Raw genomic sequence first — 20260 nt, forward strand, 5'->3', positions numbered from 1 at the left:
TTGTTATTTTGTAGTTCGAACAAATGGACATCATTGTTGTATGTGGCACTCACTTACACGAGAGAGTGCGTCAACACAATTTTTTTTTGAGTGATGATAGACCTAAACCCATCCCATTGTTCTATTTCTACACTTATATTATAACTTTACTCACCATAAAAATTAAAAAAATTAAAAAATTATTTCTCCACCCACCAAAAACCAAAACCTTTGACACCTGCCTTGGCAGCATCTCCTTTGGAAAGAGAGAGAAACCAAAGGGAAAGGAAGAGAGAAGCACAAGGGGAGTTTTCCAATATAGAGGCAGATTGCTCCAAATCAATTTATTCCAACTAGAATTGGGTATTCTTTGATTTTAAAATCAGGGTTGTCGTCATTGTTCATTTATGAGGAAAAGGAGGAGAGGATGAGGTGGTAGTACCAGAATTGAAAGGGAGAGTGGGGTGGTGTTTGTTGCTGGGGAGGGTAATGGATGATTGGGGATTTAATAGTCATCGGTCCATTGTGAATGATTTGGGAGGATGATGGATTTATTTTTACTTTTGTTAGTTTTAGATTTTCTTTATTCTCATTTAGTTTTTTTAATTAAAGTTATAACAAATTTATAAATGTGGATTTAAAAGTCTTTTGCTAAAAGGATAATTATGTGATTAATATTTTGATTAAAAGGTGGGTGGAAAAATAAGACAATGAGATGATTTTAGTAGCACTTTTTTTTTTTATTTTTAATAAGAGATTTTGAGTCCAACTGTAAATGCTCTTAACTAGTTGAATTATTAGTAACTCGTATGTTAACGTAACATTTTTGGAGTTTAATTACCACTGCTCAAAGTAATCAAATGTTATCAACAAGCAATTTAGTTTGATTTTATCCAACAAAAAAAAAAAAAAAAAATTGGGTGAGGAAGGTTCCAATCCTATCAAAGAAAGAGAAAGGTCCCAACTCCCAAACAAAACAAAAGCCAAGGTTTGATAAAAAAATAAAAATTAAAAGCCAAGGGGTTTAAACCTAATCCGAATTCCAAGGGTTTTAGAAACTGCCAACGGTATCTTCTTCGTTAGCCTAAAACCCTAGCCATTTGAATGTAGTCTCTGAAATCCCCAATTCCAATTCAAATGCTTCTTCTTCTTCACCAGTAAAGGGGAAAGGGAAAAGGGTCATGGCTGCACTGGCTCACGCCCTGATCGGCGTTCCATCCCGTTGTGGTCTTTGCCGCGCCGTTAATCCCAAGGACAATTACAAGCTCTGCGTTTGGGGGTTTTCCAGAGCAATTGCTTGCTATGGAGTCTCCATTTCTAGTGTTTCCACGAGGAAGAAGGATGGTGGTAATCTCACCGGCCCTTGGGCACTGAATGCAACTGACGCCCTCATCGTCGTCCACAATGCTACAGCTCGCACCACTGTCGAAATCCCCGTTACCTGTTATCAGGTCACTGCTTCATTCCACTGATAAATTTATTATCTTTAATCTTTCTCTGTTTAGTGATAATTTGGTGAATTGGGTACTGATTTAGCTGTAATTTGTGGACTTTCTGTTGTTCAATCCTAAGTTTTACATGTAACATGTGTGACGAAAAGCGTGCTTGTACTTTTGTATATGCTCTAGTATGAACTGTGTTTTGAATTTCAACCTGTCCGTATTGGCCACTGTCATATATTTGTTCATCTGCCAGAAAGTTAATACATACAAAAGGGATACATGTTACCAGATGTTATGTTTGTGATTGTACAGTCTAATAGGCAAATGAACGGTGTTAGCTAAAATAATGAGCTTTGATTTTCTTTTTTTTATTTTTTTTTCAATCGTGTCATTGGATTTACAGATTGGATGTCTATTATTATGCTGCCAATGATGAAATTATTTGGAGTTTTGAGATTCAGTATGTTCCTGTTATTTCACTTCTCTACCCGTTTTGTAAATGGATGTTTTGTCTGGCTGCACTTCTAATTTTGTTCATTCTTTTCCTCCCATTTCCCATATTGGTTCCTTATCTATAGTTTTCTATGCAGAAGAGAGAGAGCTTGAAGAGTTAAAAATGCTCTGTGATTCTAATAGTAGTTGTCAGAGTTCGTATATTATATGAAATTTTTGCTTTGTTTACTTCTGTGAAGATGATTGAGAAATGCATTCCTTGTGCTAGCATATCCATATTTTCTGAAACTTCTTATCACTCTGCATTTAGCTTAATCCCAAATCAACTTGCAGCTTATTGGTGTTCCTGAACAAGCTGAAAAAGATGTGGTTGTTGAAGCAGTAATTGATTTGAAGAGTGCTAAAATTGATGAAGGTTACACCATGGATGCTATTAAATCTCGCAAGGTAGGGAGTAGGGATTAGGGACTTGACAATGTTAATGTGTTGCTTGTCCGGTCTTAAGAATTCATTTTTATTCCTTATAGCATCTAATAAAAGCCTTCTTCTTAGTTGTCTTTTCGGTTCCTTTACAGGACCTTCTAATGAACGTGAGAGAGAAGCTTATTTTTGAACCAGAATATGCTGGTAGTAAAAAGGAAAATATCCCACCTAAATCCTCCCTTCGTATCCCTTGGGCATGGCTGCCAGCTGCTCTTTGCCTCCTTCAAGAGGTTTGGCTTGTTTTTATACAATATACTTGGTTTAGTGTAGGCTTAGCTTTCACTTTTCAGCTTTCAGCTCTTTTTATTTTCTTTTTAATATATTGTTAAAACTCTCATTTTTTTTTTTCTGATTTTTATTATTATACTTTGTAGTGATTTGGCACCCTGGTTTTTGTGTATGGCCTATCATTTGTTATGATTATTAAGTGTGATATTCTCCCCCCTCCCGTCCCTAAATCAAAAAGGTTTTGAAAGATGGATACTATTGGATTTCTGTAATCCAGGTTGGGGAAGTAAAGCTTGTGCAAGACATTGGTCAGGCAGCTGTTCAGCATCCAGATGCTAAGCCGTATACTCACGATCTTCTTCTTTCTATGGCACTAGCTGAGGTAAGGAAGGTCAGAAAATACGTTAGGATCTTGTACCATCCGTTTTGTTGGAGTGTCCTTTGCTTACCTTAAGTGTTTTATTGAAGTGTGCAACTGCAAAAATTGGTTTTGAGAAGACCAAGGTGTCCCAAGGATTTGAAGCTCTTGCTCGTGCTCAGTATCTTCTAAGGAGTAAAAAATCTCTTGAGAAAATATCATTGTTATCTCAGGTAATGCTCATGTGTTCTATAAGGCATTTCTCTGTTCAGTCTACTTTATCCAACTAATAAATTTCCCTAAAAGGAATAAAAGAGAGTATTTGCATGTTCTGTTTTGTCAACATCATCACTGGTAATACTGTTGTGCAGATTGACAAAGCTAAAGCTGTATGTGAGTGTCTGATTGCATCAAAAGGTTCTGATCTGAAACTTGAGGAAGCTTTTTCTTTGTTCCTTCTTGGTCAGGTATGTGCTTCTTTTTCCTCCCAATCAATTATTTTGCACTGTTTCGTAAGATATTTCTGGTATCATGCATAAGCTGTGATTTTTTTCCTTTTCAATGTGTTTTTTTAAGCTCTCTCTCATGTTTTCTCAATTCAATACTTGATAATATATTGGTTGCCAGGGTAGTGAGGCTGCAATTGTTGAGAAGCTTCAGAAGCTTGATGTGGACAAAAATAAGTTAATACAATCTCTATGTAAACAAGGCAACCTCAAACAAGCCCTGCAGTTCCTTCCGCACGAGCCTAACCCCTCCCAACAGACCTATGAGCTCTTACTACTCTCTTGCACTCACCATAAGTCTCTCTCTGATGGGCTTGACGTGCATCGTCACATTGTTGATGGTGGGTGGGACCAAGACCCTTTCCTGGCCACCAAACTCATAGAGATGTACTCAGCATTGGACTCTATTGATAATGCACGTGAAGTGTTTGATAAAACTCGTAAAAGAACTATTTATATGTGGAATGCACTCTTCAGAGCTCTTACATTGGTGGGTCATGGAACTGAGGTGCTAGATTTGTATCGACAAATGAATACAGTTGGGATTTCGTCAGATCGGTTTACATATACATATGTGCTCAAAGCTTGTGTTGTTTCTGAGGGTTTGAGTTCACTCCTACAGAAGGGGAAGGAGATTCATGGACATATTTTGAAGAACGGATATGGGGCACATGTTCATGTTATGACCACTTTGTTGGATATGTATGCGAGGTTTGGGTGTGTTTTTTATGCTAGTAGTGTATTTGATCAGATGCAGATTAGAAATGTGGTTTCATGGAGTGCTATGATTGCATGCTATGCAAAGAATGGGAGGCCTTATGAAGCCTTGGAACTGTTTCGGGAAATGATACTTGAGGCCCAAGATTTGTTTCCCAATCCTGTCACAATGGTTAGTGTGCTTCAAGCTTGTGCAGCTCTTACTGCGTTGGAGCAGGGGAGGTTCATTCATGGATATATCCTCAGAAGAGGTCTTGATTCAATCCTTCCAGTTATGAGTGCTCTTATCACAATGTATGCGAGATGCGGTAAGCTTGACTTGGGGGAACGAGTTTTCAGTTTGATGAATAAGAAGGATGTTGTTTCGTGGAATTCCTTGATTTCTAGTTATGGCATTCATGGATACGGAAAAAAGGCAATTCAAATTTTTGAAGACATGATCAATCATGGAGTTTCACCAAGTCGCATTTCATTCGTTAGTGTCTTGGGGGCTTGTAGTCACGCAGGTCTTGTTGAAGAGGGGAAGATATTATTTAATTCTATGGTTAAAGAACATGGATTATATCCCAGTGTTGAGCACTATGCTTGTATGGTGGATCTTCTTGGTCGTGCCAATCGGTTAGATGAAGCAGCTAAAGTAATAGATAATATGCGGATTGAGCCCGGAGCTAAAGTTTGGGGTGCTCTTCTTGGATCATGTAGAATACATTGTAACGTTGAGCTGGCAGAGAGAGCAAGCAGAAGGCTATTTGAGCTTGAGCCTAGGAATGCTGGGAACTACGTACTTCTAGCTGATATTTATGCAGAAGCCAAGTTGTGGGATGATGTAAAAAGAGTGAAGAAGCATTTAGAAGCTCGAGAACTCCAAAAGGTCCCAGGTCGGAGTTGGATTGAAGTTAAAAGGAAGATATACTCATTCATATCCGTTGATGAGTTTAACCCACAGATGGAGCAGCTCCATGCATTGTTGGCTGAACTGTCAGCAGAGATGAAGGATCAAGGATATAAGCCGCAAACCAAAGTTGTCCTCTATGATCTCGATGAGGAAGAGAAGGAACGAATAGTGTTAGGCCATAGTGAAAAGTTAGCAGTTGCATTTGGACTCATAAATACCAAAAGAGGGGAAACTATAGGATTTCCAAGAACTTAAGGTTATGTGAAGATTGTCACTCTGTTACGAAGTTCATTTCCAAATTCGCCAATAGAGAGATTCTGGTTCGAGATGTGAATCGGTTTCACCATTTCCGTGACGGGGTTTGTTCATGTGGAGATTATTGGTAGTTGCGGGCAGATATTTTTTTCCTAATATCAAAAGGGGAGAATTTTGAGGTTTATAGAGATCTTAAGGATGTATAGTGTATACTAGGAAACACTTCTACACATTCTTTCAATAAACACTTTTTTCTGTTTTCTTATTCATGTCGGTTTGAAACTCTCTAGTTTGTATTCTTATTTGTACTCAACTGGATTGGCATTCATAAATTAAACACAAATGCTACTCTTACCATATTTTTCACTTTGTTAGGTCCAGAGTTCGATTATTCATTCCCCCAATATCGCTTGTATAAAGAAAATAAACTTCACATAATTAAACAACCTTTTTTAAATCGAGCCATCAAGAGTTGAAACAACATCTGAACATTCATGCGCCATCGAGGATAAATTTAGAAAATCCAAACATGAACAATGTAATGTCCAACGTTTCTTGTGAGAGAGTGCAGAAACAAACACTTGCATTCAAAGCTGGAGGAAGCCCTTCTCTTTGAGGCTTTCAATAGTGTCCCTAAGACTTACTTCCAATGGAAGAAAATCAACTCCCAAACTTTTTGCTTTTTCCTTAGATATTTGAAAGCCTGGTTCACAAGGTTTGTCATCCTCACATCTGCCGAACAATGAAAGAAACAGATATTTTCCTTAGAAATTTACCTCATTCAGCGACCTTTGATCAATGACGTACTTAACGAATATAAAAAATGGGAATTTGATCGAAAGCAATAATTTGAAGATCAAACCGCATAAACTTGAAGAAACAAAATACAAATTTGTGGGATTTTGCAAATGAAAACTTACTTTTCAGGTGGGAAAAAAGTGGGATGGAGTTTATGTAAAATATTCAGAACCTTGGACACGGGTGTAACATGACCAACGAAACAATATCTGCCACTAGCCGAAGGGACTTCAAATGCTTGAACATGAGCATAGGCAACATCTCTAACATCACTAGATATATAATTTGAACTGATTACATCGTGGACATCTGCATGGAAACGAAACAATTAAAACTTAATTGCTAGAAACACTTAAAACTTGCATTACAAGAATCATCTAATTTGCTAGGAAACGGCCTGTGAGCTTCTACAAACAGTCATGATCTGCCCTAACCAAGAAAGAGAGAAAAAATCCAGTTGCGGAAGTGTACCATTTTTGAGATTCAGAATCATCTTCACAGTGAGATTAAGAGTTGGCTGTAGGAGCGGACCAATCACATACGATGGGTTTATTGTAACCAAGTCAATCCCATTTTCTTTGGAAAATTTCCAAGCAGCCTCCTCAGCTATAGTTTTTGAAAGAAAATACCATTCCTGCAAAAAATTAAAGAATGAAAGGTAAAAACTTGGAGGAAAATAATACGTACGTATGGGAACACACAAACGTACCTTCAACTGCGCACAAACAGCTTGATCCGAATACCATGTTTCGTCAACTACCACATCAGGGTTCAAAGGTCTTCCATTCACTATGACTGCAGCCATAGAAGATGTTAAAACCACTCTCTTGACAGTAGGAAATTTTACGCACGATTTTAGAACATTGAGTGTTCCCTTCACTGCAGGGCCAATTAGTTCTGCCTGAGACACAGAACGAAAGAATCGTTTCAAATAAGTATACTGAAGAGAGAGAGAGAGAGGGAGAGAGAGAGAGAGAGAGAGAGAGAGAGAGAGAATCCGCATCATTGCGTAACCTAGAAACTTAATAAAGAATTTCATGGCCAAAACACACTTCTAGTCCTAATTTGCTAGGGTTTCCAATCTGATCACATGCTAACACTTACCATCTATTTGTACCATCATTGTATCATCTCTCTAATAGAGGCAAAGTCCAACAACACATGTAGATTTCATCTCTAATAGAAAGATAATACAAAGAGATAATAAGAATAGCATTTTCGTATATGAACGTAAAAGGATGAAGTACCTGCGGATCAGCGGCTGAAAATTGTACAGGTGATGCTGTATGAAAAACACCTTCACATCCATCGACTGCAGCGTCGAAGGATCCTTCTTCTAATAAATTTGCTTTGAACAATTGAAGCCTTTCTTTTGCTCCATCAAGTGAGAGCAGGTGTTCTGTTTTCTTTGAATCATCTGCATGCACACAAAAAACATTCAAAATATGTCCTTCAAATAACCAATTGCCATTCAACACTTAAAAAAATATTATATTCTTAAAAATACTATTCCTTAGTGTAGATAATATCGCTTATTCTAAAAAAAAAAAATATATCCATCTAATAATTTGTGATTTAGAGAAAAAAAAAGAAAAAAAGTGTTTTGTGCCCTACCCATAGCATAATTTTTACATCTTCCTAACTCTTTGTTTTTACATGAGGAAAATGATTTTCACACATATTTTTTTTTTTTACATTTTGCATATTCATATTTATTTCTCTCCTTAATTCTCTTTTGATATATTTAATCTAAAAATTAAAACTAAATAAGTGTACAATAAAAGAAAAAGGTGTGCAAAAGTCATTTTTCAACTTACAAAATTACCTTCTACTTTCTAGGGTATACTCTACAATGTGGTTTTACGACTTCGAAATACTTTATTTCTCAAAGTTATTTGAAAGATCGTCCATGCAGAAGATTTAGTAAAATTGGAAATCGACGAGTCAAGTGTAATCGAATAAATAGGTGAGCACATCATTTTCATTTAAAAAACTCTTAAATGATTATGATAAAGGTTGAATAAAATAATGAATTACTAAATCACGTTATATGAAACCTTAGGCTATCTCTAATTGGACGGACCATAGGGTCATAGGCCAAAGAATAACCCTGTTTGGCACAAAACTCGTCTTCAATGGAGGTCTAGGGGACCCACTAAGCCAAAATCCAGCCATATGGCTAGCGGACTAGCTATTATTAGCCAGCCAGCAAGCTCGTTCAGTTGGACCCAGCTGACATTATTTTTTTAAACAAAATTTGAAAAAAAATAAATAAATTATGAATTATAATTTTTTTTCCTATAAATACCTAAGACATTTCTACACCATTTCTCACATCTTTTTCACCCTTCCATACTCTTTTACCTCATTTTATTTCAATTCTTCACATTCTATTCACCTCAAACACTTTTTTCATACCCCCCCCCCCTCTCTTACATCTTCCAATAATCTTTCCTTTAATTTTTTCACTAATTTTCAAATTGCTACATCTTCAAGTGGCACTCAAAATATGTCCAGAAACCTTATTTTCATATAGTAATTTAATTCAATTAACTAATAAAATGAAAGAATAAAATTAAAATAATAAATTATTGAGAGGGCTAAAAAATAGTCTCATTCGTTTGGAGATGGTATATAAATATGGTCTGACATTGTTCATAAAAAAATAATTTTTTGCAGGGCTATAATCTGAATATTGTTTTTGGGCCGGGGGGGGGGGGGGGGGGCGCTAAGCATAGCCCCTTCGGTTAGAGATGGCCTTAGGTCTTCCACACTAGGCTGAAAAAAAAAAAGTTTGAAACTAATACATTGAGTTTATATAAGAATTACATTTATACAATGAGTCAAAAAATGTGAATGTGATACTTATATTGAACGCATAAGTTTAATATATTAAACTCATGAATGAGATACTTATAAACTAGTAGGTTCTAAAATATAACTCTCACAATTACTGAACTCACATTAGTATTATAGATACCAAACTCAAATTATCTAAATCTTATGTTTTTTTTTTTTTTATAATTTTATTTTTTATAACAAAAATAACTAATTCTTAGTCAAACTATTGTAGAAAGCATTTTCTAGAATAAACAAACCCAACTTGCATTTCATGGCACTATGGGGGAGAAAATTTTCATTATGCTCGAAACATGGATGGTATAACATATGTTATTATATAAGTGGAGGGAAATTTTATTTTCTAAATTGTTAATTTTTTTAACACAAGTACCTTACCATTTATATAATGACATGTGATATACTACCGGTGTTCTGAACACACTAAAAAAATCTCTCGGGCCGGATGGATGACTGGGTCGGCCTAAAAGACATTATATTATATATTGTATATTGGTACTGCCATAATTCTTGGACACTTCCCAAATTCAATCCGTGTCTAGCTTTCTTCGGAATTTGAAATTTCTTATATACGTACGTTATGTCCGAAACTCAAAAAATGGGGATCGGTTTCAGTTGAAACTTGAAAATACAGCTCAACTTCAAGTCAAGAGTAAAATGATAATACAAGTTCATTGTTGTAACTTGTAAGTTTGTAAAAAAAAACATTTATTTTACCACGCTGAATAGTACATCCAAATTTTTTTATCAAAAATCTGAATTTTCCTTAGAAAAGCATTGATAAGTCTTTTAAAGAGAAATAACTGAAAAGCGCTTTTTTAGAAGATAAAAACTGCTTCTAAACTTCATGAAGACTAGCAATTTTTCGTTAGAAAACATTGTCACAGGTGCACTCTAGATCTGTTGCAATCGCTTTAGGCCATAAATTTGTCAATAAAAAAAAAAAAAAACCCAGAATTTAAAGGGTGAAACATATTGAAACAGCTGCTGTCTATATATATACATATGTATATATTAATATGAGTAATTTTATTAAGAAAGAAACTAAGAAAATGGTAGGGAGGGAGATATATATACAGTATACTGACTTGGTTCACGAACAGTGGCTTTGACAATATAACCTCGTTCCAGTAAGAGCTTCACCAGCCATGCTGCTATGTAACCGGAGCCTCCTGTTACACACACCACCTTCCTCATCCCCTCTCTCTTGATCTCTCTCTCTCTCTCTCTCTCTCCCCCCCCTCTCTGTCTCTGTCTCTGTCTCTCTCTCTCTGTGTCTGTGAAAGCTCAGAAAAAAAGCTTTATATTTAGTTTTGCCAGAGTTGTTTTCACGGTGAGGTGAGGTGAGAGATCAGAACGGTCAATAAAGGCAATGTCAGCTAAACACAAGTTACACAATGATATTATTGGTAATGTCTATCGTATTACTTTGTTAAGAAAGATTCTACTTCGTGACCGGCCACCTAGGGCCCCCCACTCATGAGGGGCTTTTTTTTTAACCATATATATAAATTTATTACAAATTTTGTGTCTGTTTATATAAGAAGTTTAAAGACTTTTAAGTTTTTGTCAAAATACAATACCCCATTGCCGCACAAAACAAGTTTTTTCAAAACTAAAGTTGATCAAATCTTATCTTCGATCAGTTATGTAACAAGAAAGAATGAATGATTTTAGCTATTTTATAATTGAAAAGAACTAGTTAAAAAAATTAGATTATGTAAAATATAATTAGTACATTTGCGTCTAAAAATGCGAAATATGTAATATTTAAGTAATGTTTGATATTATTTTTCTTTTGATATTAATTTTTAATGATATATAATGTAAAAGTAGACTTTTTAATGAATTTAGTGAATTTTTGTTATCAATGTACAAACGGTTAAAAATCAAATAATTCTAGGGTCCTATTTTAAAGGCTCGTTAAGACCCCCAAATACTTAGGGCGGCCTTGGACTAATTGGAAGAGAAAAAGCAGTCGTTGATTCTGTATAACATAAAATCAAAATATTTCGAGAATTTAATATTGACACACCTAAACAACTAGTACTCATCTCTTGTGAAATATATAAAATAAATTGCATGCCTATAGCATGATGATTATTTTAGAATGGCAATTACATATTTCTTATAAAAATAAAGAGTGAATATTTGTTTACCACCTTATTATTAAATCAAACTATATATTTAGAGAATTTAATATTGACACACCTAAACAACTAGTACTTGTCTCTTGTGAAATATATAAAATAAATTGCATGCCTGCAGCGTGATGATTATTTTAGAATGGCAATTACAAATTTCTTATAAAAATAAAGAGTGAATATTTGGTAAATACCACCTTATTATTAAATCAAAATATTTGGAGAATTTAATATTGACACACCTAAACAACTAGTACTCGTCACTTGTGAAATATATAAAATAAATTGCATGCCTGCAGCGTGATGATTATTTTAGAATGGCAATTACAAATTTCTTATAAAAATAAAGAGTGAATATTTGGTAAATACCACCTTATTATTAAATCAAAATATTTGGAGAATTTAATATTGACACACCTAAACAACTAGTACTCGTCTCTTGTGAAATATATAAAATAAATTGCATGCCTGCAGCGTGATGATTATCTTAGAATGGCAATTACAAATTTCTTATAAAAATAAAGAGTTAATATTTGTTTACCACCTTATTATTCATCGTTATATATTTTTAATTTTGAGATTTGTATAATAAAAAATTAGATCAAACTCATTCAACTATAATTAATGGATATATAGTGAGCATAGCTGTCACTTTAGGTTGATGAGCAAAATATTTTTTAAAAAATATAAAAGAGAAATTGGATGCATGATGATTTTTTTTGCTGTAGACCTTTTTCTAAAGGAGTTGAGCATGAAATCTAGGGCTCAAATAGTGGCGAAGCCACGTGAGGGCGGGGAGTGGCGGCCGTCACTCCTCTCGCCGGAAAACACGCCTTGAGCAAAGGTTTAACCCCTCCCCTCCTCGGAAACTAGATTGGTTCAACCCCTCCCTGTTCCGGTGCACTGGTTGGCTGATGGCGCGGAAAGGACCGATTTTGATGTTTTGGGGCTTCTCAGGGTAGGAATTGTGAGGAGGGTTGGATTGGATTTAGAATTAGGGTTTTGATCGAGGATTGGCGTGTTAAATTGGGGGAATTGGGGGGTTTTGGGGTCTAATTTGGTGGTCCATAGAATTTGAAGGGTTGGAGGGAGAGAATTGAATTGGCAGGCAGCAATGATGGCGGTGGTGGTGATGTGGATTCGTGGTGGATTGGCGGTGGATGGTGGTGAGATTAATGTTTGATTCTAATCGTGTGGGTAAAGGTTTTTAGATGGTTGAAATGAGGTAGGAGTTTATAGGAAACAGGACGACACCTGCCAAAAACATACCACACATTGATTAAGTAATTAAATGTGGAGATGCATAGTGAGTGCTCATTATTAAGAAGAATTGGTGATCTTGCAAATGAGTTGGTGAAGACCAGGAGGTATGCAAGCTACATGTTAGTGTATAAGCTTCTTACATTAGCTTTGGTGTTACCAGTTGCAACTGCTTCGGTGGAAAGAGTTTTTTCTGCTATGAAGATTGTGAAAACACGATTGCGTAACAAAATAGGGAGATCAATCGTTGAGTGATAGCAAGTTTGTTTACATTGAGAGAGATGTATTTGCTTTTATTGATAATGAGTCCATTATGCGACGTTCTCATGATATGAAACCTCGTCGGCAACAATTGTAATTTATTTGTATTGATAAATTACAGAAGACATTACTATATAAAAAGATTTGGTTGTTGCTATTCTTTTGAATCTTGCACTCTTTTAACTTCGCCCCTCCTCCCGTCAATTCCTGGCTTCGCCACTGGGTGCAAATATAAATTTTCTTTGTCCTGCTACAAACCCTCTGAGAGTTTTATATTTTATTTATTTTAGTTTAAGAACACAACAAATTCTGGAGTGTTGTGATGCTAATATGCGTAGTATTAATAAACAAAAATAATGTTATGACATGATTAGATTGGTAACTCCCATGTGTTCATATTACAATCAACATTGTGAGCGAAGCAGATTTCGGACTCTCATATTGAGTGGAACCTACTGCTGTCCTATAGAAGAATGGAATAATATCTAATATTTTACCACATAGTGTTTCTAAATTAGAAAAGACTAATCACTTAATATTGTGGTTTAGTTGTATTTATTTTCAGTTGCAAAATGATAGGCATTAAATTCTGGTGAATGGCGAATTCGAAATATTTATTCCTTCATCTTTTAGTGTAAATATTCATTGTATAAATAAAAATAAAAATGACCAATAAAAGAATATATAATATAAAATATTCTTACCATATTGTATAAAAGAATTGGACTAAATATCTCATATAGGATCTAATGTTTTAGAGTTGATGATTTTGTTTCGTTGCATATGCTTGTGAGTTATTATACCCCGCCGTTTTAAAGTTTCTAAATTTTGGTTTTGATACATAGCAGTATTTTGCATTGAAGGGGTTTTGAAGTTTTTTTTGTTGCATGTGCATCCCTTTCAACTATTAAACACAATTAATCCTCCTTTTACCTTGCACAATTTATGGGAAGAGGATCCTCTCCGGATCTACTTTGTGGAAATTCTAGGAATCCTGACATCTTAACCGTTCATCGTACATCGTGTAATCAATTTTCGTCAGATATTATTTTTATTTAATTTTAAATAAAAAAAGTCAAATGATTTCTGTTCGCACAATCACAATTAATGACTAAAATATGAGGATTCTAGGATCCCTACAAAATGGATCCACATGGAATCCAATTTCCAATTTATGTACTAATAAAAAAAGAAGAAAAATTGACCAAAAAAAAAAAAAGAAGAATGACCAAGACGTCGTTTGGGGGTTCCAAATTGTGTGCATCAACGATTTATTCAACTATTACATGTCTTTTTGCACTTTTTAAAAAGATTTGTTCGCCTTTTGCTAAAATAATCAATATTTTCAAAAGAACAATGATGCAGTACGAAGTAAAAGAATTACAACGGTAAATACTTAAAGAACTAAAATTTGGAATTCACCGTTTGTTTAAGAGAAATACGAAAGAGTTATTTTATTAAAAATTGAATTGATGATTTATAATGAGAACATCATCGACTGAAATAAGACATTTACGACTTCGTTGGGCATATTAAAAGCTTAGAAAATGAAAACGACATTAATCAGCTGAAAATCAAAAAATCCAAAATTCATTACAAATTTATTTAGCAGTTTTGGAAGCCTAAACAGTCATTTTTGACCTTAAACACGACGGAATCAGGTCTTGTTCTCCTCGCGATTCTCCTAAATAAAAGTGAATCCGAGTACCATCTTTCTTCCATAACCACATCAGATGTTAGAGGGGTCCAATCATCTTTACTGAAGCCATAGAAGATGTTAAAACCACTTCTTGACAGGGAAATTTCATGCATGATTTTAAAACATTTAAATGTTCCTTTAACTGCAGGGCCAACCAAGTCTGCCTGAAATACGGACAAAAACATTCTGGCTTTACATCATAAGTCTTGAAACTACATCGATTTTCTTCAACTACCTGTCGAAAGACCCCTCTTCGACTAAATCAGCTTTGAACAATTGAAGCCCTTCATTTGCTCCATCAAGTGAGTACAATTGCTCTGTTTTCTTAGAATCATATTCTGTGACATAGACAAACAGAACTAGTGAGTTGAACTAAGATTGCAGCAAGGCCTTTTGAGATAAAACCTCTAACCGGTTCCATTGGATGGGCGGAAGAAGTTAGAGAGGATGTGAGCTTCAACACAGTTGGCCTAAAGGTTTGCCTGATATGACAAGTAGATTTCAGAACCACAATTGCCTCTCCAGATCAAGATTTCAGAATATGACTTGGATCCTATAAATGTTCTTTTAAAAAAAAAAAAAAAAAAAAAAAAACTAGAGCAGAAACAAAAACACAATACAAAATAGAAAATCCAGACTTTGAAAATGAACAATAACAAACTAACTGTTAGGTAAGTTTACTAACAATACTTACTCGGATCACAAACAGTACTTTTGACAATGTTCAGGCAAAGATTTCTCTGGAGAAGGCTCATCGTACCTCAGCACAGCTACCCAAGAGATTGGTACTTTGGATGTATAGTTGGGCTCTTGCTTGCTGCGATATTACAAGTAGAGAACAAAGTTAGTTTTGAAAGGTGTCTTTATAGGGCCTTAGGTGTAGGCCTTGAGGCTCACAATCAAAACTAACTAAGTGTTAGGCGTGCCATTGCTATCTCAATATAGCAGATGTAGAACAAGTGTGTTTTAAGTTGATCCAAGTTACTTCAAACTTCTTGTTATTAAAGGATTGTCGTGGATGGGTCAAGTCCACATTAAGTTCTTTTTCTTGCCTTGTAAACAAGGACTTTTAGTTCATGTTCTTGTTTGTTCGAAATGGAAGGAGTCCAGAGCCCCTTAAGTCATTTTAGTTCTATATTGCTTTTAATGAAAGCAATATCCATTAAACTAACCAGATCTAGATGCAAATGAGACTCTTATAATAGAAAAAACAAATGTAATGACTTGAATACATGCTGGAGAATACATTAAGTAATAAATCTACCAAGTTAGAGAACAAACAAAGAGTTTTGGGCAAGATTTCACCTTGTCTGGTAAGGTTGAACTTCTTGCAATCACTTCTCCTTGAATTTACAGGGTTTTGTATACTAAAAAGGGATGGATGGTAAACAAGTTTACACAAGGGAATCGATACTACACCAGTGAAGAAGGTAGCAGAGCTTTTAAACTAAACAAAAGATATATTTTTTGCACGGGATTATCCTTAAAAGGACTGAATCTGGGCTGAGTTCAACTTTTAGATGCAAATCTGGTTTGAGAGCAGAGTTTGTATATTTGTTTGTTTAATTGGTTGAGTGTCCTTATCTCTGGAGCCTCTTCCCCCTTTTATAGGCAAATTAGCCCAATTGTTGTAATTTTGTCTTTGCCCAAAAGCACTTGGAGGGTAGTGAGTCATTAGCTTTTTACTTGGAATGCCACTAGAAAGTGCTTTTTGGCTGGTAGTAGGTTAGTCTTCATCACTTGTTACTTCAAAGGTAAGCATGTGGCTTGTATTTGGCTGAGAAGGCTTCGATTTGCCTTTGGGCTCGATGTTGGGTTTCGGGCAAGTCTTCTTTTAATTGGTACCCTTGGGCTTTCCTTCATTCAAACCCAGTGTTCAAATATTAACCCAAACAAAAAGTATAACCTCTTTGTAGTCAGGGCTTCACAAGCCATGACGTTGTGTAGCCAGAGTCTCCTGTTGCAAACACAACCTTTGTTTCTCCACTCATTTTTTCTCTATGTCTATCTCTAACAACTCCGTTATGTAAACGGTAGAGTTGATGGTTTCTTATGGTGGAAATTCGCTGAAACTTCAGTTATGTGATCGGCACCCTTGTTTATTATGAACAAACACTTCGAGATCAACACCTCATCGTATTTGTTGCATAGAGCCTAATTTCCAGCATTTTATTTCACATTAATTGATTCAAAATTGAGTTTTGCCATGCATTTCTAAAATTTAAAACAAAAGAATTGAAATGAACTAATAAAGATATATGATATTTCAATGCTAATTATGTTCGACGCTCTAGAAAAGATCATTGTAAAGGACGATTAACTGATTCAAAATATTGTTAGTGGAGTAAAACTATTTCAGCTTGAACTTTTTATTTATAGTTATTCCAAAACTTTACATGCAGGAATGTCGAGCCATATATAAAGACATGAAAGCAAACTTCTGAGCATTTGTCCAGTGCATCTTGAGGCTCTCTGCAGACTAATTTAAGAGAGTCTCAAGTCGTAACCGGAACAAATATTATTTACTGCAAATACAGTACTTTACCAGGAAACAAAATTCAACGGATTCAAACCACAGTATGGCCAAAGATTTCCTTCAAGCATGTTTTCAAAATATTCGACCGACATGCATGTTAGTTGCACACTTTAGATATTGAGGAAGCCCTTCTCCTTGAGGCTTTCAATAGTGTCCCTAAGACTTTCTTCGAGAGGAAGGAAATTAATTCCCAAACTTTTCGCTTTCTCCCTGGACACTTGATACTTTGAGTCAGAAGGATTGCCAAACTCAGGAAGGCACAAAGTGGGGTAAAGTTGTCGTAAAATCTGTAGAGTATCGGGGCCATCAGCTACTTCGCCAACTAAACAATATCTGCCATTAGCTGAAGGAACTTCGAATGCTTGAATATGGGCAGAGGCAACATCTCTAACGTCTACAAATGTATAATTTAGAAATGGTGTTTGGATACCTGAGCCCGAAAGAGAATCAAAACACAATCAATTGCTTGCATCACAGGGATTTTTAAACGCAAAGGGGGTGAAAAGTTATCTTTTGGCTAAGAACCCAAGAAGTAATTAAGTTGCAGAATTGTACCACTTATGATATTCGCAATCAGCTGCCACGGAGCCATTAAGAGTTGGCTGTAAGAGCGGACCAATCACAATCCCTGGATTCATCGACACCAAGTCGATCCCATTTGCTTTTGCAACTTTCCAGGCAGCCTCCTCAGCTAAAATTTTGGAGAGCGGATACCATCTCTGAGCACATGATGAAGGAAGTTCTTATGTTCACCAAATCAGATCAATAAATTGGCAGTCTTTTGAGTATTAGAAACAGAATACACATCCAGTGAATGTTGTTCTTTCTATTACAGAACTTCATCCAGACACGTAAGTAACTAGATTAAATCTTGTTGCTACTGATATTGAAATCAAACAAACTAACAATGAATACAAGGTGAAACTCGGGAGTATGCAAGCGTACCTGGTTCTGCTCACAAACAAGTGGATCTGAGTACCATGTTTCATCCAAAACCATATCAGAAGTTATCGGTGTTCTACTAAACGATACTGAAGACATAGAAGATGTTAAAACCACTCTCTTGACAGTGGGAAATTTCACACATGATTTTAGAACATTCAGAGTTCCCTTCACCGCAGGCTCAACTATTTCTGCCTGAAATATGGAAAAACTTATCATTTCGATTTTACATCGTAAGTCTTGAAACACAAGATAGAATATTCAAAGCGTGAAGTGAAAAGGACAAACCTGTGGGTCAGTGGCTGAAAGTTGTACAGGCGATGCTGTATGAAAAACACCAACACATCCATCAATTACGGGGTCGAAAGCTCCTTCTTCTAATAAACCTGCCTTGAACAAATGAAGCCTTTCTTTTGCTCCATCAAGTGAGAGCAAGTGCTCTGTTTTCTTTGGATCATCTGTGGCATTGCACAAACAGAACTGGTGAGTTGAACTAGGATTACAACCACCCCACTGGACATACATTGAATTTTAAGCTGTCAAAAATATTAGCTATTGGGTGTCAAATACAATTGTCTCATGTCGGAGAAGTGAAAGTTCATAAGGGGTATATTAAACGCACGTTTGCTAACCATTTTGTTTTTAGGTTTTAGTTATCATTTTTGCGTTGGAGGTCGAGGAGAAATACATGAGAGAAATGAGGGATACAGAAGAGTGGAGCAAGGATGATGGGAGGAATGTAAAAGAAATATACAAGGAAAGGCACATGAAGATTTTGTCTTCATTCATTCTTCTTTATATCTTCTCCCTCCATCTCAATACTTTATTTTTCCCTCATTTCGCTATATGTCACACACACAAAAGTCAAAAACTAAAAACAAAATTGTAATAAGACGGGCCATAAGTGGTAGTTCTCCCTAACTTGCAGTGAGGTGTTTTGAAATAAAATGGTGCAGATGCCACCTAGGATGCACCTAGATGCTGAAGTTAAGGACAATATTGTTGTAAGTCGGAAGAAGGTTATGAACTAGAAGTAATACTTGGGTCGCGAACTGTAGCTCTGACAGTATAACCTCTTTGTAGCAAGAGCTTCACAAGCCACGAGCCTATGTAGCAGGAGGCTCCTGTTACACACACAATCTTCGTTCCTCCACTCATTTCTCTCTGTGTCTATCTCTTACAACTTCAGTTATATAATGGTAGAGTTGGTGGTTACTTAAGGTGGAAAGTTAGCTAAACAACTTTACTTATGTAATGGTCGAGTGGATGGTTTCTTAAGGTAGAAAGTTAGGTGAAGGGCTGGAGGTCTGGCGTAGGTGAAGTGGTTCGGTTGTGTAATGGCAATCATTGTTTAATATGCATATTGAAAAAAATTAAAAACAATATGAAAGGAAGACGTTGATTATTATTTTATCTGGTTGGAAGTCATTGTTTATGTATCAAATTTGGGAGCGTACCTACCTTGTTCTGCCCACAAACAAGTGGATCTGAGTGCCATGTTTCATCCAAAACCATCTCAGAAGTTATCGGTGTTCTACTATGCGATACTGAAGACATAGAAGATGTTAAAACCACTCTCTTGACAGTGGGAAATTTCACTCATGATTTTAGAACATTCAGAGTTCCCTTCACTGCAGGCTCAATTATTTCTGCCTGAAATATGGAAGAACTTATCATTTCGATTTTTACATCGGAAGTCTTGAAACACATGATAGAATATTCGTAGCGTGAAGTGAAAAGGACAAACCTGTGGGTCAGTGGCTGAAAGTTGTACAGGCGATGCTGTATGAAAAACACAAACACATCCATCAATTACGGCGTCGAAAGCTCCTTCTTCTAATAAACCTGCCTTGAACAAATGAAGCCTTTATTTTGCTCCATCAAGTGAGAGCAAGTGCCCTGTTTTCTTTGGATCATCTGTGGCATTACACAAACAGAACTGGTGAGTTGAACTAGGATTACAACCACCCCACTGGACATACATTGAATTTTAAGCTGTACAAAATATTAGCTATTGGGTGTCAAATACAATTGTCTCCTGTAGGAGAAGTCACAGTTCATAAAGAGGTATATTAAACGCACGTTTGCTAACCATTTTCTTTTTAGGTTTTAGTTATCATTTTTGTGTTGGAGGTAGAGGAGAAATACATGGGAGAAATGACGGAAATAGAAGAGTGCAGTAAGGATGGTGGGAGGAATGCAAAAGAAATGTCTTCATTCATTCTTTCTTCTTTGTATCTGCTCCTCCATCTCAATACTTTATTCTTCCCTCATTTACGTTTTATACGTTTCTTATTTCTCACCCTCACAAAAGTTCAAAACTAAAAATGAAATTGTTATAAGACCGGCCATCGGTGGCAGTTCTCCTAAATGGCAGTGAGGTGTTTTGAAATAAAAGTGCAGATTCCACCTAGTATGAACATAGATGCTAAAGTTGAGGACAAT

General features: G+C 35.8%; 2 protein-coding genes and 1 pseudogene across 2 annotated transcripts; 1 reads left to right on the top strand and 2 right to left on the bottom strand.

Moving 5' to 3' along the window:
- Nucleotides 1–954: 954 nt before the first annotated feature.
- LOC103945499 (pentatricopeptide repeat-containing protein At3g46790, chloroplastic) lies at nucleotides 955–5675 on the top strand. The gene is given in 8 exon segments (XM_048570355.1): nucleotides 955–1430; nucleotides 2208–2321; nucleotides 2450–2587; nucleotides 2863–2967; nucleotides 3054–3176; nucleotides 3315–3410; nucleotides 3571–5290; nucleotides 5293–5675. Coding segments are annotated over 8 exon segments (2721 nt in total). The 5' UTR covers nucleotides 955–1160; the 3' UTR covers nucleotides 5448–5675.
- A 98-nt stretch (nucleotides 5676–5773) lies between these two features.
- On the bottom strand, nucleotides 5774–10249 carry LOC103945506 (phenylacetaldehyde reductase-like). Its single transcript, XM_048570357.1, has 6 exons — nucleotides 10062–10249; nucleotides 7362–7531; nucleotides 6824–7015; nucleotides 6586–6748; nucleotides 6237–6423; nucleotides 5774–6048 (listed from the first exon to the last, which is right to left on the bottom strand). Exons 1-6 carry the CDS (start codon nucleotides 10168–10170, stop codon nucleotides 5904–5906), a joined length of 966 nt encoding a protein of 321 aa, XP_048426314.1. The 5' UTR covers nucleotides 10171–10249; the 3' UTR covers nucleotides 5774–5903.
- Nucleotides 10250–16696: 6447 nt separating this feature from the next.
- LOC103945505 lies at nucleotides 16697–19121 on the bottom strand (annotated as a pseudogene).
- Nucleotides 19122–20260: the final 1139 nt, after the last annotated feature.

The sequence above is a fragment of a genome, unplaced genomic scaffold (genome assembly GCF_019419815.1).
Source record: "Pyrus x bretschneideri cultivar Hongxiangsu unplaced genomic scaffold, Pyrus_bretschneideri_v1 Contig52, whole genome shotgun sequence".
In the NCBI taxonomy this organism is placed as follows: domain Eukaryota; kingdom Viridiplantae; phylum Streptophyta; class Magnoliopsida; order Rosales; family Rosaceae; genus Pyrus; species Pyrus x bretschneideri.